The following is an 18,431-nucleotide window of genomic DNA, read 5'->3' as shown; positions in this document are numbered from 1 at the left end:
CGGGAGGGTGGAAGGCCACTAAGTGTCAATGAAGCCTTCCTGCACTAGGCCTATATGAACCAAACTTCTTCCATGTTTAAACTCTAATCAACCTCAAAAGCCAGGTGCAATTGGAATATGTAAGCAACCAGTTATCTGTGTGCAACCCCCTGCTCACACCGGTATCAAGCAGTAATAATGAGGCCTGCATGTTTCTGGCTGAAGGGAAAAAGGACAAGATAACGGTTTAAAGAAGTTACTAACAAGCTGGGCTTATAGCTGCCAAGAATGACTTAACTGCTTAAATATAATTGTTATTTGCTTAGTAACTGTTACCAGGGAAGAGGGGGGTAGAAGGGGAGGGAGGAAAGGAGGGGAAATGGGGGGGGGGTGATGCTTAACTGCAAAATGTATAAAAGAAGAAAAACTGTTCCTGTTAGTGTGCTTGATTTGAGACTTGCCAGTCTCCTTGCACCGTTTTGGGATCCCAAATAAACTTTGTTTGTTTCTCCACCCCTGGTGTGTTTATTGGCGCGAAGCACACCGAGCAACGAACCCCGCTGTTGCTGTCCTCGGGCACTGTGTGCCGGCAACAGACTGAAAAGAACAGGGGAGCTAGAACAGAATCCTGTTGGATTTCACAAGAGGAGCAGTCTAGACAAAGTCCACTAAGGAAGCGGGCATTACAGGGAAGGGAGGGACATGGCAGAGCTCAGCCCAATTCTCAACTGGCATACTAGTTCTAATTTGCGAGCAGCTGGATGGCTGTGAATTCAGAAGCCACAAATTGGTCCCTGCAGTCCCCTTGCCCTGCACAAGAGCAGAACTTGGTTGGAGTAGAGATTCTAATAAAAGAGGAAGAAACTGGTGTTAGAGCTGAGGAAGAGGAAAAGGATGGCTGAATTAAAGCAGTAATGTAGAGAGCAAAAGTACGGAGAATGGAACAAAATGAGCAAATGAACTAGTAGATTTCTCGCACCTGGTCTGGGACAGGCTGGAAGGAATAGGCAAGCCCAGACGCTGAATTAAACCAGTAAAAGTAAAGAAGGCTCATATTCTCTCTTTCTGAAACTAACCTCCATCAAAACTCATATACCAAGCAACCACTGTGCAAATGAAAGTGACCTGCATTTTTTCTTTTCAAATGCAGCAATTCTAAAATTACACTGGCTCTACAGCCAAAATGCTTCTGAAATAAATGTAGTCAAACTTTACTAATTCTGGGTCACTGAGAATGAAAATGATGCTTAAAATTGTTGATTGGCTCTAGTTTTCAAGATATGATATTTGGTCAGTATATACGACCCTTGACTTGGGAATGGCGGAGGATAAGTGAGTTATAAAGGGAAGGGATCTCAATTTAAACCAGAAATGACTAAAATACATCTTTGACTGGATCTATGAATAAATCTATGACCGGGTTTGGACAGTACTTGCTTTTTAGGCAAAACAATGAATGATGCAATCTGAAGCTGGTATTGCGTCATACATGATATGAATTGCATCATGTTATTCCTAAAAGTCATGGATGATACAATCATAACGAAGCTTACATCACTCTGCTGAACAAATTGCCCTATATCAGCTCTAGAAATCATACAGTGTTATGCTCTCTTATTTATCAGTGTTTGATTTTGCAAAGGGACACATTTCTGTTTAGCCAAAGTGAGCAGAGATGCCTCGTACTTGTGTGAACAGTGCAGATAACTTCTGCTATGTTTGTGGTGAAGTGACTTTTGCATCACAAAAGCGCAGTATCCCACTATGGTTAAGAAAGCCTATCACCTTTATTTTGGTTGCAAAATTGGAGATCAGGACAAGAGGTGGGCCCCACACATATGCTGCAACACTTGTGCAACAAATCTTCGCCAGTGGTTGAACAGGAAAAGGAAATCTATGCCTTTTGCAGTGCCAATGATTTGGAGAGAGCCAACAGATCATACCAGCAATTGTTACTTCTGCATGGTGCCTCCAGTTGGGAAAGGTGTGTCAAAGAAGAAAAAGTGGACTGTGCATTATCCAAACATTCCATCAGCTATACGCCCAGTACCTGACGGAGAAGGACTGCCGGTTCCTGATGCACCAGAATCATTCTCACTTGAGTCAGACGAGGAAGAGGATGAAACTTCTGGTCCTGAACCATCAATGTCACAGGACCCACATTTTCTCCCATCCTCCTCCTCTGAACCACACCTCATAACACAAGGTGAACTGAATGACCTTGTCAGGGATTTGGAACTACCCAAGAGTAAGGCAGAGCTGTTGGGCTCCAGACTACAGCAGTGGAATCTCCTGGCAGGTGATGTTAGGGTTTCCATGTTCCGTGACCGTCAAAAGGATCTTGTCCCATTCTTCTTCATGGAAGGTGATCTTGTAGCCTGCAACAACATCGATGGTGTGATGGCAGCCCTCAACATCGTTCACGATCCAGATGAGTGGAGACTGTTCATTGATTCATCGAAGACGAATCTTAAAGCTGTTTTACTGCATAATGGCAATGTTTTGCCATCAATTCCAGTTGGTCATGCAGTCCATATGAAGGAAACCTATGACAACATGAAACAACTTTTGAGGTGCATAAACTACGACCAACATCAGTGGCAGCTTTGTGGCGATTTGAAGGTTGTTGCTCTCTTGCTTGGTCTGCAGACTGGATACACAAAGTACTGCTGTTTTCTCTGCGAATGGGATAGTCGTGCAAGAGATTCCCACTACATCAAGAAAGACTGGCCACTCCGACAGTCATTGGAGCCTGGGAGGAAAAGTGTTCAGCATCTACCACTTGTTGAATCAAGGAAGATTTTGTTACCACCCTTACACATCAAGCTGGGTCTGATGAAGAACTTTGTCAAGGCCATTGACAAAACACAAGCAGCTTTCAAGTACCTCCGTGGAAAATTTCCCAGGTTAAGTGAAGCTAAGATAAAGGAAGGTGTCTTTGTTGGTCCTCAGATTCGTGAACTTCTTCGAGATGATGCATTTGACCATGCACTGCGTGGCAAGGAAAAGACGGTATGGAAAGCCTTCCAGTTAGTGGCAATAAATTTTCTCGGAAATAACAAGGCAGACAACTACAGGTTGTTCGTGGAAAACCTCCTCAAGGCATACAAAAGCCTTGGTTGCAACATGTCACTAAAGATACATTTTTTGCACTCTCATCTAGATTTTTTTCCACCGAACTGCGGAGCAGTGAGCGACGAGCACGGCGAGCGATTTCACAGGACATTGCAACAATGGAGAAACGCTATCAGGGCAAATGGAGCCCATCAATGCTTGCAGACTGTTGCTGGACAGTGACAAGAGATGCTCCATTTAATGAATACAAGAGACAAGCCAAGAAGCGCCAAGTAGACACTGAATAGGACTAAACTATGTACATAATAGTTTTTTGCCTTTTGTTTCATAATAAATTTTATTTATATAACCCTTTTGCTGATTTTTAAAGTGTTACATAAACAGGACAGGTGAAATATTATCATATAAAGCAACCATAAACACATGAAAAGACCTAGGTTTACAATTTATGATTAAAACTCTACTATCTACACAATATACATAGACATAAAATGTAAAAACTTAAATATCTTAGAAACAGTAGCCAATCATTTGTTTTAATTGTCATATTTGAATTCAGCACATCAAAATACATTATAAATAGCACATTTTATCTCTGAAGCAAACGACTTCTCAAAAATTGTAAACCAGTGTTACATGTTGAATGCAAAAGTTACCCAGCCAACATTTTATACATCAAATTACATTTTTTTTTAAGTGTTAAAAGATGGGCTCCACCTACACCAAATCAGAACAAGATTGCTGGCATATATAATTTAAAAGGTCATAGGGGAGTTTTTAAATTAAGGGCTGAAGGAAAGCCAACAGGTGTGAAGGAGCACATAGTTTGGACAGAGACATCTTTTATGGGAGGATTTATTAAAAGGGGTATGCTAAATCCTACAAAGTAGAGAGGATAGAAGTTAATAGATACAGGTAGGAATCAAAGGGAAACAGTCAAATGACAGAGTCCCATTCAATTACATCTCATGAAGACAGACAACTAAATATTGGCAAATTTAAAAAAGTACGTGTGTACAAATGCTAGAAGTCTAAATACTAAGGGCCTGTCTACACATACAGCACTGCAGAAGTGAAGCCGTACCGATGCAGCTGTAGCACTAAGTTAAGGCACTACCTACGCCAACAGGAGATTTCTTCCCGTCAGTGTAAGTACTTCACTCCCCTGAGAGGCGGTAGCTATGTTGATGGGAGAAGCCCTCCCATCGACACAGTGCTGTCTACACCAGGAGTTCAGTCGGCATACATACGTCGCTCAGGAGCATGGATTTTCCACACCCCTAAGCGACGTAGTTATGCAGACATAAGTGTATAGTGTAGAACAAACCTAAAATGGCTGAACTTGAGTGCCTGATATTAAATGAGCATATTATTATAACAGGCATCACAGAAACTTGGTGGAATAAAGATAATGAATGGGACATGATAATACCAGGATACAAAGTATACAGAATAAGTAGCACTACATGTGAAAGAAAGTATAAAATCAAGTATAGTAAAAATCTTAAATAAATCAAACTGTACCATAAAATCTCTATGGATAGAAATTCCATGCTTGAACAATAAGAGTATAGCAGCAGGAATATACTACTGACCACGTGACCAGGATGGTGATGGTGATTTTGAAATGCTCAGGTATATTAGAGAGGCTACAAAAACAGAAAACCCAATAATAATGGGGGATTACAACTATCCCCATATTGACTGGAAACATGTCACCTCAGGATGGGATGCAGAGATAAAATTCTGAGACACATTAATGACTGCTTCTTGGAGCATCTAGTACTGGAACCCACAAGGGGAGAGAATGCTTGATTTAGTCCTAAGTGGCACACAGGATCTCACCCAAAAGGTGAACATAGCTGAACTGCTTGGTAATAGTGACCATAATGTAATTAAATTTTACATTCTTGTAGGGGGAGGAATACCAAATAAACCCACCATAGTACTATTTAATTTCAGAAAGGGGAACTACACAGAAAGGAGGAAACTAGTTAAAGGAAAATTAAAAGAACAGTCACAAGGGTGAAATGCCTGCAAGCTGCATGGAAACTTTTTAAACACATCATAACTAAATGTACACCCCAAATAAATAAAAAAAAACAGTAAGAGGATCAAAAAAAAGCCACCATGGCTAAACAATAGAGTAAAAGAGACATAGACAAAAAAATTGGAAGTCAAATCCAACTGAGGAAGATAGAAAGAAGCATAAACTCCGGCAAGCCAAGTGTAAAAGTATAATTAGGCAGACCAAAAAAGAATTTGAAGAGCAACAAACAAAAGGCGAAAAAAATTTGCTGTTAGTTTTTGTAAGTAAATCAGAAGTGGGAAGCCTGCCAAACAATCAGTGGGGCCACTGGACAATCGAGGTGCCAAAGGAGTGCTCAAGGAAGACAAGGCCATTGTGGAGAAGCTAAATTAATTCTTTGTATAGGTCTTAACTGCAGAATATGTGAGGAAGATTCCCACATCTGAGCCATTCTGTTTAGGTGACATATCTGAGGAACTGTCGCAGACTGAGGAGTCAATAGAGGTAGTTTTGGAACAAACTGATAAATGTAACAGTAATAAGTCACCAGGACTGAAGGGTATTCACTCAGGAGTTCTGAAGGAATTCAAATATGAAATTACAGAACTTCTAACCGTGGTATGTAACCTATCGCTTAAATCAGTCTCTGTGCCAAATGACTGGAGGATACCTAATATAATGCCAATTTTTTTAAAAGGTTCTGGAGGCAATCTTGGCAATTACAAGCCCATAACTTCAGTACCAGGAAAACTAATTGAAACTATAGTAAAGAACAGAATTATCAGACACATAGATGAACACAATATGTTGGGGAAGAATCAACACAACTTTTGTAAACGGAAATCATGCTCACCAATCTATTAGAATTCTTTAAGAGTGTCAACAAGCATGCGGACAAAGGTGATTCATAGTGTACTTGGACTTTCAGAAAACCTTTGACAAGGTCCCACACCAAAGGCTCCTAAGCAAAATAAGCAGTCATGTGATAAGAGGGGAAGTCTCATTCCAGTGGAGTACCGGAGTCAACCGGAGAGCGCTCTGCAGTCAATTTAGCGGGTCTAGTGAAGATTTATCTTGTCTTGTCTACCCTTATCCCCGGTAAGTGTAGACATGGTCTAAGACTGGGATCTCACTAAAGTGGGTGACTGGGCAACAAAATGGCAGATGAAGTTTAAAACAAACAAAAGGAGGTATTTCTTCACACAACACACAGCCAACCTGTGGAACTTGTTACCAGGGGATGTTGTAAAAACCAAAAGTATAACTGGGTTCAAAAAAGAATTAGATAAATTCATGGATGATAGGTTCACCAATGGTTATTAGCCAAAATGGTCAGGGATGCAATCCTACGCTCTGGTTGTCCCTAAACCTCTAACTGTCAGAAGCTGGGATTGGACAGGGGATTGATCACTTGATAATTGCCCTTTTCTGTTCATTCCCCTGAAGCATCTGGCGCTGGACAATGTCAGAAGACAGGATACTGGGGTAGATGGATCACTGGTCTGACCTAGGATGGCCGTTCTTATGTTCTTAAGAACATTAAAGTTGCAAATTCGAGCACTCAACAGTTAGGCACTGTACAGACATACAACAAAAACGGCAAAGTGCCCCAAAGAGTTTACAATCTGTATTTATGTTGAAAAAAGAGGTTGATACAAGTATCATAGGGATACGAGAGTACTCAGCTGAGGCTATTTTAAATTTATGCAAGTTTTTAAGTACTTATTTTGTACTCCAATAAACGTTAAAAAAAAAAAAAAACAAGTCACCTCTATGATCCTGTCCCCTTCTCTCAGGCTGGTGTAATACCCAAACATCTAGGAGTGAAGGACAGAGTGGTAACCTAAGACTGAATTTCCTTGCTTCTCAGAACTTTTATTTATTTTAAGGTATTATTTTGTCTGTTTAATTCAGCATCTGTCTACTACAGTGCACCTATATAAATAAAAAGCAAAGTTATGATCTCGGACAATTTCAATATACAGAATACTGTAATATTTGATTATGCAAATGTAGGAGAAGTAAAGTGAAGACAAGTTTATTTTTCCAATCAGTTTCTAAACTGGCCTCTAAAAACGCATTACTCAATTAGTTCAAGAATAAAAGGTTATGTACTTGTTCAAGCTGATTATTGTGACTTGTCATTTCAAAAACATTAACAGAACAATCTAAACTCAAAAAAAATGTCAGCATTACTTTATGAAAACTCAGGGCTTGATTTTTAAAGAGTTATATGTATTACCGAAAGCACACCATTACGTATACAACTACGTGCCAAATTTTCATGTACGTACCCTAACTATGCATGCAAACCAGATGCTGGTACCTTTCAGTGGCCACATGGATACAAAACTGACCATGTATGTGTAGTCATGTTAAATGCATGATATTATACAACTTTTTTGAAAAAAATCAAGCTCAGCATCTCTTACTACTGCTCATTCTCTGACTAACAAAATCAGAGACTTTTCAAACTTTTACTCTAGATTAAGAAACAAGGAAAGATGCTTTCATCCTAACAAAATGTGCTTAGTGTTATTGAACTGAAGTTTAATTTACCCTGTCACTTTCAAAGTCTTCAAATTATTTACCGATCTGAGAATTTCCCCTCCCCTCGCCAACAAAATTAGTCTCCAATCATGCAATATGGTATACTTATGACACATAAAATATATGGTGTTCCAATACAGAATATGTCAGCAAAAGGGAGTAACTAGTTAACCGGAAGAAGACTTTCAATCAGTATAAATGGATAAAAACAACCTAGGATATTTTAGCTATATAAAATCTAATGCAATGCATGGATTATGAAAAGCAATATTTTCCAAAAATAATTATTCTTCAAACCAGAAAAGATGTTTATATTACACACATTACATATGATGCAATCAAAATAGCAAAAATTATAGGTTTTAAATTAGGATGCAGGTGTTGTCACGTGTCTGCTTCTTTATAAGACAAAATTAATAAAAGCAGCAAAATTACTTTGCCTTTATCTTTGCAAGGTCCCAAATCTTTATTAAAGTCATTTAAGATCATCCCCTCTTTTTCTATCCTCATATGAGTAACCTTACAGCAAGATCATAATCCTGCCTTCATAACAATGCAGGGTGTTGTCGATGAAATTATGACACAAAATCAGCATTTAAACAACTTCTCTGCAGGATCAAGATAGAGGTGAAGCTAAGGATTTCCTCCCTCACAGCCTGTTTAAACACATCTCTTTGCTAACAGGCAAAAGGAACTATAAAAACATATGATGGGTAAATAGAGAAACATAAAAGCTCCACCCCATCCAAGATTCGATTTCAAGAGTCACTTGTATGAGAAGCAGCAAAGAGTCCTGTGGCATCTTATAGACTAACAGACGTATAGGAGCGTGAGCTTTCGTGGGTGAATGCCCACTTCGTCGGATGCATGTAGTGGAAATTTCCAGGGGCAGGTATAAATATGCAAGCAAGACTGAATAAGGCTAGAGAAATTGTATGAGAAGAAACACATTTCAGAGTTTTAAATACAGCCACAGGCAGGAATTCATCAGATGCTCTTTCACCTACATCCAGTGCATACACAGGCATATGTATGCCTGGTGGTGCAAGGATGCATGTGTAGAGTAAATCCAAAATGAAGGCCAGGACTTCTAATCTATTGGTCTCAAAAAGTCTTCTACAGTTTATTCCAAAGGTCTAATACACTCCCACCACCAGTTAACAAAAAGAAAGGTCACATTTTCACATCTATGATGTAGCCAGAGGGCTATATGTCAGAACCATGAATAAGGCAACACGCACACATTCAGGGTTCCGATGCTTCAGTCTCTTGATTACTATTACCCCTTACTCAACATTACATTGTAGTTGAGTTCTCTATTCTGCTTCCTCTCATGCCTAAAAGTAATTTGCATTGATGTAAGATCATCTATCCGAAGGCCTCGAAACACTTCATTATTAACAATGGATTACACCTTGCAATCCCCTGTGTTATGTCCATTATTATTAATATTTTTATTGTGATTGGGCCCATCGATCCCAGTTAGGATAAGCACCCCTTTGGGCTAAGCACTGTACAGACAGATATGAAGATGCAGTCTTTACCCTGAAGACTTATATATTCGAGCAGAAAAGAAACAAACAGTGATAAAGACAACATGTAAGAAAAGATCTAAAGGTAAAAGGGACCAACAAGATTTTATAGTTTGCTTTGTACTCCCCCCACACACACCAAACGATCCCATTTGTCATGTTCCTCTGTACCAGATATGGACTGGCTACACAGCTTGCTTATACACACCAGATGTGTTCATCATAAGATCCTTTAATGCTCTGCCAGGTATGGCTGGGGTTCATTTAAATAAGATACTTTACACACCGTGTCTACCATTTATAATATTGATATTATCACCTTGTCTTTGAAGTTCAGTACGTATCAGTCTGTTAAGTGTCTCTGAATCATACTGGTTTTCTAATTACATGACAAACTCATAACAACTTGGTCATCTGGCTGTCCACTAGTTGTAACCACTGGCTGTGGTCAGTTTGGAATACTTTAGTCTTCTTCATGAGCATAGTTTGTGGGGACTAGAGGAGGTATTGCCCCCCAAACTGCAAGTCTCAATCAGATGTGGAACCTGGGGTTAAGTTGATTTGAGGGAGGATGGTAGATTAAAATCATAAGAATCCAGATACTGTCTGCCAATTTATAATTATTTGTTGAAAGTCAAATTTGAGGCCTAAAAATATTGATAATATCCTTTTAACTACATAATGACATAGCATGCCAATGAATACCCATAAAATAAAGACCCTGTACAATATGCAGTATTCTGTTCTTATACTACTGAGTATGATCAACTTACAATGCTGTATATCTGTCCATTGCAGATTGCACATCTCTACGGTAAACTGTACGAAGAATTACCATGACTGGGTCAAATTCTTTATCCCAGATATCAGCTGTTGTTTAAACAAACAAAAAAAAGCAAGCATAAGTTAACATTAACTTCTAAACACTATAAATTATTCCAGATTGTTTTGTTAATTAGCTTACAGGAGGCACATGTATTTTATATAATTTTTTAATTTTCTAAATTGTCTTCAGCAGCAGACAATGTAGCTTAGTTTCTTACTTTTTCATACATCAGTGCATATCTTCACTATTAAAGATATTTTCACTCAGTTACACAATAAAAATTAAAAAGAAAGAGCATTTCAGGCAATAGATATCTTTCATTAAGCAGCTTGACTTCAATACCTTATAGAATTTCATTTATTTTTGTATAATACCTTACAAAAATACTTGTATGATGCCTCTAAAATGACAACTGACAATAAAAGAAAAATTGGATTTATAAAGCATCATTCAAAAATGATTTTAAAGCCCTGAATAACAGCAGTTTTTCCTTAGTTGCAGTTCACATCCCCACTTTTTCATATTCATGATATTTTCCTTTATTTTGAACTCTTTTAGGAAAAGATAGAATTTGGTAAATACAGCCAGCCATGGAAATAAGAGGTAATGAACATGAGGTAGTTAATGGTTGGATGACATTTAGGGGTTGTCTATACCAGGGAGAGGGGCAAATGGAGGGGTGTTAAACTGGATTAAGTCAAAATAATCCAGTTTGAAAATACTCATGTATGCACAACACAATTTATTGTAGTGCACTGACTCCGTATTTATGGCAAACTCTGGAGTCATCTTTCAAAGTGAACTAACTTTGCTGGAAATCAAGTTAGTACAGTCCATTGTTCATGTGCATGCAATGCTGTTGCAAACTACTTTGGCACTCTTCCAACAGCTGCCCCACACTGCTTTGCAGGTGACCATTACTGACCTGTTTACCTGTGTGTCCTCCCCTGCTCTGGGGTCAAGTTAAACAGATGTCCCGCTATTCATCAACTGGCACACAAACAGAATTTGTCCTTTTGCTCATGGAATCAAATTTCTCACCATAGCTACAATAATACTCCAGAAGCCCCACGACATGCCTCAAGCAACTACTTGGAGCTGCACCGAAAACCTGGATCTTGTCACCATCTTGGGAGAAGTGCTGGGGCAGGAAGTTCTTGTAACAGCCACCAGAATAAAGACCTATTTTTGCAGACACTGCTAGACAGATGTTTGCGAGGAGCCAAGACCAGATGCCAAACAGTACTAGATAAAGAGCAAGCAGCTCAGGAGGACCTACATTAAAACAAGGGATGACAGGAAAAAATCTGGCCAGGGACATGCAACTTGTCAACTTCTTGAGATACTGAATAGGATTTTACATAACGATACAACCTAGAAACTTGTGGAGCCCGCTGCCCACTCACCCCTCCACTCCCTCAAGGATGACCAGCAAAACCAGCAAAATTCATCGGATGATGAGCACGAGGAGATCCATAAAGAGAACACCCCAGAAAGCCAGGATCTGTTCAAGACTCAGGATTCTGATACAGAAGATAGGAGAGCCAGATTCCCGACATGCAATGATCAACCTCGATTCCCGGGCAGCAATGCAGACCAGGACTGAGGAGGCTGATCCCATCAGATTGTAAGTCTTTTAATAATTGTTTAGATAATTTAATATTAAAGTTTTAATTCATTATTGTTATTATTGTTGTTGTTATACAGCCTTGCTAGCCTGTGTTCCGGTGCCCCATGGCCACAGTCAGTGTAGGCAGATGTGAGCTAGAAGCCTTTCTGAGTCCGAGGTCTCCACCTCCCTCCCTGAGTCCATGCTGTCTGTTTGGTGCCCCACATATCTTTCCAAGACAGCAGCTACTCTGGTTGGGCAACTCGCCTCCTTCTCATACTAAAGCCCTAACTACTGACAGTTTTCAGGCCCACACTATGGAAGGGACGTGTCCATGTATCTATTTTTTATGTATCTTTCCCCTTCCCTCAGCTGTCCTGCCTGGAGAACGCCCACTCCACACATCCCAAATCCAGTTTGCCACCGCAAAAAGGCAGCTGGCAGCATGGTGCAGCTGGAATCTCTACTCTACCCTCCCTCCTGCAGTAGATTCAAATAAGGAAAACATTCTTTTGTGTGAAATGCAAAAGTTTATTGAGACAGTGATTACAGGGAAAAGAAGTTTGGTTAGTGTTCTGACTTTACACAAGATAGACATCAACACTGCATGCCTATAAGGCCACAAACGGTATAGCTCCCTGCTGACGTACAAATGTCCTGTAACACCATTCTCAGTGAGAGGAGTGAATCTTCACGTAATCAGTGCAGAAAGCTAGCTATTTTTCACTGCACTTTCAACATGTCTGCAGGGCAGATAAAGCAAAATCTAAGGCTGAGAGATTGTTGTTCAGCAATAGCTGCACGGCCTTCCCCCAGGGTAGTTCGCAACTCCCTTCCTCACCTATAGCACTTCTGGGGGAGAATCATCTTGGCGAATAACTTCACAGTGTATCTTGCTGGTCTGCCCTTTGCCTTTTTCAGTAAGGCCATTCTCTGCCTACTAATCACCCATCTCAGTGAAATGTCATCCAAAGTCAGGACAGCCTAAAGGGGATGTAGAGAGGATTACTATGCAACTCCCCCGTTAACTCCTCCAACACCATGTAAGCACCTCCAAGACACATAAATACTGCAAAGGCAGATCAGGAACATATTTCCCAACAGCATCTCCATATCAGGAACATATTCCCAAACACACATACTCTCCCTCAGCCTCCAAGGCACAACTGCAAAGCCAAACAGTATATAGTTGTCATAAATATAAAGGGAAGGGTAACAACTTTTATGTATGCGAGTACCGAACAGACCCTTTGTCTCTAGGACACTGAAAATCAATCAGGTTCTTTAAGGAAGAACTTTATTTAAAGAAAAAGTAAAAGAATCACACCTGCAAAATCATGATGGAAGGTAACTTTACAAGGTTATAAAAAGATTTAAACACAGAGGATTCCCCTCTAGGCTCAGCTTCAAAGTTACAAAAAACAGGAATAAAACTCGCTCTTAGCATAGGGAAAATTCACAAGCTAAAACAAAAGATAATCTAATGCATTTCCTTGCCTCTACTTACAATTTCTGTAATTTTAGATATATAATTTCAGATATATTTCCAGGAGATATTTACCTGCTTGCTCTTTCTCTCCATCCAGAGAGGGAACAAACAAAGAGAACACAAACAAAACCTCACCCCCTCCCAGATTTGAAAGTATCTTCTTTCCTTTTTGGTCCTTTTGGTCAGGTGCCAACCAGGTTATTTGAGCTTCTTAACCCCTTACAGGTAAAGTGATTCTGTACCTCTGGCCAGGAGGAATTTTATGTTACTGCATACATAAAGGTTGTTACCCTTCCCTTTATATTTATGACAATACTGCACAGACGAAAATCCCAATGCATGCATCACTTACCATCTCCAAGATTCCCTCCTGCCTGGAAAGAATCTCAGGGATGGTAAAGCCAGAAATATGTGCGAAAAAATTGCTATCACATTCTCCCTAGAACATAACCATAACCGCTTGTTATGAACAAATACCCGCACAGCTATGGCACCCTGCATTGGCCAGACCATTAAGGACAGGGATTTTATCAACGGCAGAGGACTGGCAAACCTGAGCAAGAGAAAACGGAAAACTTGTGATAAAATGTTCATGGACATCATTTCAGAATCCATGCCCCCCACCCTCCACCAAAAAAATCCCACCCGCACATCACCACACCACGAGAAATCCAGAGAGGTGGAGGCAGAGGGCTGTGTCTGACGACGGGAATGGAATCCAACAAGAAGATTTCCAGGGAGTTTGCCACTGCAACAAAGGACCGCATGGCAGTTACCAGGGAAAGCACTGTTGTGGCCAATGACAGTATGGAAAAAAAGATAGTGAGATGCAGAGGCAACACCTGGAGGCAATTCAAAGCCAAGATGCCCTGTTGAAATGCATGCTACTACTAAGGCAGCAGGCAATGCAGTACTGCAAACCAACACCCAGCCACGTTATACAGCCCCTACAACAGGGGTTCTCAACCTTTTTCTTTCTGAAGGCCCTCCCCAACATGTTATAAAAACTCCACAGCCCAGCTATGCCAAAACTACTGTTTTTCTGCATATAAAAGCCAGGCCAGCATTAGGGGGTAGCAAGCAGGGCAATTGCCCAGGGCCTCACGCAACAGGGGGATTTGGGGCCATGGGCTACAGTCCTGCGCAGCAGGCATTTGGCCTTCTGCCCTGGGTCCTAGCGAGTCTAACGCCGGCCATGCTTGGTGGATTCCTAAAACCTGCTCACAGCCCCCCAGGCGGCCACAGACACCTGGTTGAGAACCACTGCCCTACAACACAGGCCTCTGGGAACAACTTCTCCTCCCCGCTGTACATCTGCGGCACTGCTCCCAGAAGCCATTCCCTAGCTCGGGGCACTGAGAACAGTGGCACCTGGGATCCCAGCTCCTTTGAGCCTTCTACGGCCCTTAGTAAATTTGAGCTTCAGCACTCAACACCAGAGGTGCAACAAACAAGAAAAGACAGAGCCAAGCCATATACTTTCCTGTGACTTCAAGCTTCTTAATCGTTGAGTTGACTCCTGCCTGTTGCACTTCCCTGTTTTGTTTCACTACTCTTTTAAGAAGGGGCTCTTTGTTTTTAATATAGTGTTTCATAATTAAAAAAACGTTTCATTTTCATTTCAGTTGAAGATTCATTTCTGTTTGTTACTCACAGATTATTTAATAATAAAAACCTTAATAATTTAGAAAATTTCATTTCTAAGAAGTCAACAGCTCATTTTTCACAGAAAATAATTAAGTTTGTACTAATCCATAAGGCTTTACAAAGACATGGAGGCAAAGACACAAGGTACAAGACAGACATTGCATTTCCACTACCATAAAAAAAACCACTGAGCTGCACAAAAAACTTCCAGCCCTTCCCCCCTCCGCTGGTTAACAGCTGGATGTACAGCTGCACAATTTCAGGTCTAAAGACTCAAATTAATTGCAGTACACATCCTGATGATATTGCCCCAGCTGTTTACATTTTGTATTGGACACCTTGCTGGCTGCTCAACTACTGAGCAAATCTCTGCACCTCAGCTTCCCACCCCTCATTAAGGCTTTCTCCTTTACTCTCACAAATATTGCGCCAAATACAACACGCTGCTATAATCTTTGGGACTTTTTTTCTGCTGCTTCCAACCTATTTCACAAAAAGCGCCTTCTCCCCTACAAACAACCAAATGCACCTCCACTACCATTCTGCAACTACTGAGGCAGCAGTTAAAGAGTTCCTTCCTTCTATCCAATTAGCTTGTGAATGGCTTAATTAACCAGGGGAGCAGAGGATAAACTGGGTCTCTCCAGATAACCGGAGCAATGTCCACCCCATTAATATCCATAGCATCCCCAGGGACAAGTCCATTGAAGTAAACAGAGCTGAGTTCCAAAAGATCCTGGGGTCATGGATCCTTCCAGACCACCCAGCATTTCTGTCCATAAGTTTGCCATGGTGGTGACAAGCCCTTGGAGCACCACAGAGAAATGCCCTTTTCTGTTTATGAATTCTAATGCCTGGTTGGGAGGGAGGGGACAAATAATAAGCATGTGGCTCCCATCAACCGTCCCAATCAGCTTGGGAATTCCATGTGTGCAAAGCCGTCAATAACCATTGCAACAATATTTTTTCCATGGCATCACACACCAGCATGACAGTGGTAGATCTTTCCATGTCAAATTGGTTTGCTACAGACTGGAAGCATTCAGTGGTGGTCACCTTACAGATGGCAATTGTCCCCCACTGACTCATGGGTATGGGCACGGCACGTTGCTAGGCTGCCGCTGTAGTTAGCTCAGTACACACATCCAGAAAGGTTGCCTTCCCCATCCTGAAATTCTCTCACCACTGAGGAATGAAATCGTAAAAAAACTGTTAATAGTTAACATTTATTTATATCTATCGAATCATCTGTGTTAATTGGTAAATAAGACGTGTGTTAAGGTACAATTATTTAAATAAGGGCAAACTAAATTAAAACTATTAACTGATTTTTAATTGCATATTGATTATTTTTTAAATTAATTATTTCTTGATAAATTTAGTTTGATATTTGACCATTTAATATCAAATACATATATCTAATGCTGAGCAAAGAACAAAACCCAGTTTATTAGTTTCATTAGGATTTTAGTTTGGTTGTCTTTTGTAGTCTTATGCAAAAACCACTGTATACCTGATGTCGTGGGCGATATTCTAATAACACATCTTTCTTTACTATATTGTAGGACGTAGGTAGAAATATAGATACATAAAAGAACGCAAATTTGTCACTGCATCTTTCTGTTTGTTCGCTTAAAGAAGGTAGGTTTCCAGGAGGGCGCTGAGTAATTTTTTTTTTTTTTCTGAAAAGGGGGGCGCTGAGTAATTTTTTTTCTGAAAAGGGGACAGTAGGCCAAATAAGTTTGGGAACCTCTGATTTAGACCTTAACTATCATTGCTTTTAAAGGAAGTTCATTGCATGCATCCCAGAGGAAAATATAACACTAAATGCCTATAGCAAATTTCAACCTTGTAATAAATGACAATGCATACAATACAATGACAAACAACAATCAGTGTGACGGACAAGATCAAGCAATATTTTTAACTTGAATGTTCCTTTAAGCAAATGTGCTCTCTGCTTTGGGTCCCCTGACGTCCTACAGATGATGCCCTCTAAACACAGTTGTACAGCGATGGATGTATGGTTATCAGGTTAAGGAGTTAGTATTAGGGAACAGGTCATTGTTTGAGTTTTAATTCTTTTTAAAATGTACATACAGGAAACAGTTTGGGGATTTTGCAGAAACTGTCTCAAAGTAGCAAAGCACATAAATATTTATAAACTGCAGCAGGCCATAACACAGAACTGTAGTATTGTGGATTTTCATCATTCCTTCTGGGATCCTATGCTTTCATTTTACAGATGGCTTAGTAGACACATGCAAAACCATACAAGCTCTCATTCTTGCAAGAGCCCTGTAATTTGTTGCTACTTAAAAAAGGAGACCCTGCAAGTTTCGTAAGTAACCTCAACTCCCACTGCTATAATCCTTTAATCTTCCACCAAGAACACACTCCGAATGGTCCAACAGAGCTAGAAAGGGAACACACCAAGCAACAATCTAACTAGTTCCGATAGGCTGACTTTTTCCCATCTTTGGTATATACTGACACCCAAAAGAGACAGAGTATTAAATATCTAGATAGTGCTCTGTCAACTGTCTCAATTGTACATATGAAACAGGACTTGTTGAAAGGTGATATATAGGTCTGGTACAGCTAATATGTACCAAAGTGAAAGATTCATCACTTTGCCCTCACTCTCAGAGCTGGTCGAGAATTTTTTCAATGAAATGTTTTGTTTTCTGCCTGATTCAAAACAATGAACTGAACCTGTATTTCCCTCATCCCAGGTGAGTGCCCTAACCAGTGGGCTATAGAGTCAGTATCTGTCTCATTCTGGTCCAAATAATATTTTATTTAAACAAAGTTGAAGATTGCCAACAGGAGAGATTGGGAAAGACCCATCCGAGACTAACCAAGTGGTCAGGGCATTCACATGGGATGTGGGAGATGTATGTTCAAGTCCTTGCTCTGAATCAGACACTTCCACTTCCCAGGTCAGTGCCCCAAGCACTGGGCTATTAGCTATTCTGGGATATCCCTCTCTGGATTTTTGTGAAAAATTCTGAAACATCTCTGGTTCATCCTGTTGCAGAATGGGAAAAATGTTCAAAATCTCAAAAATGTTTTCACAGGACATGAGAACTGTTTCCCCACTGAGCTATATTCCCCATGTTTGGCAACTGCATTAAAGCTATATTAGTGTCCAGGCCAAAAACAAAGCCCATGCAAGACTGGAAACCTTTATTCTGGAAAGTGGTGAATTGTAAGGGTCTGTCTCTCCAGCTCAAAGAACTGTAAACGTGGTTTGCTTTTGTACCTAGCTACACACCTTTCAAAATCAAGAGCCTATAAACCTATACAGATGTGCTTTCATAGTGGTGGATGCTATCTTTTGTGTAATCTTCAGTATAGCTTGGAGGGGTTTTCTTATTTACAGTGATCTGAATAACTTTACATGAGCGCTTTCAAAGTCATTTTATCATACCCAGACACTAACAAATTCACGGATTTTGTTTTCTCCGAGCAAAGATTTCATGATTACCAGAAGAACCTAATTTTAGTCAAGCCTATGCTAAATAATTCCAACTTGGAGCGCAGGTGCTAAAAAGTCTCTTTGTATCTGCTATCAGAACATCATAGTGACAGTTACAGAGAACCTCTATGCTCTCTCTAGTTGGATTTTACCAGAAACTGGTAACCTGGCCTGTATTCTCCCCAAATTCCTGCTGACAAGATGTTCTGCTAGT

At 40.2% G+C, this 18,431-nt stretch overlaps 1 protein-coding gene across 1 annotated transcript in view; it reads right to left on the bottom strand.

Annotated features, from left to right (window-relative positions):
* Positions 1–18,431, bottom strand: part of UBR3 (ubiquitin protein ligase E3 component n-recognin 3) — a 171,110-nt gene that overhangs the window by 107,866 nt on the left and 44,813 nt on the right. Inside the window, exon 18 of the mRNA XM_034786048.1 lies at positions 9,939–10,035. Coding sequence (XP_034641939.1) covers positions 9,939–10,035 — 97 coding nt within the window. The remainder of the gene's footprint in view (positions 1–9,938; positions 10,036–18,431) is intronic.

The sequence above is a fragment of the Trachemys scripta genome, chromosome 11, assembly GCF_013100865.1.
Source record: "Trachemys scripta elegans isolate TJP31775 chromosome 11, CAS_Tse_1.0, whole genome shotgun sequence".
Taxonomy (NCBI): Eukaryota; Metazoa; Chordata; order Testudines; family Emydidae; genus Trachemys; species Trachemys scripta.
Note: the sequence above shows the minus strand (reverse complement) of the source record. Positions and strands in the feature narration are given on the sequence as shown.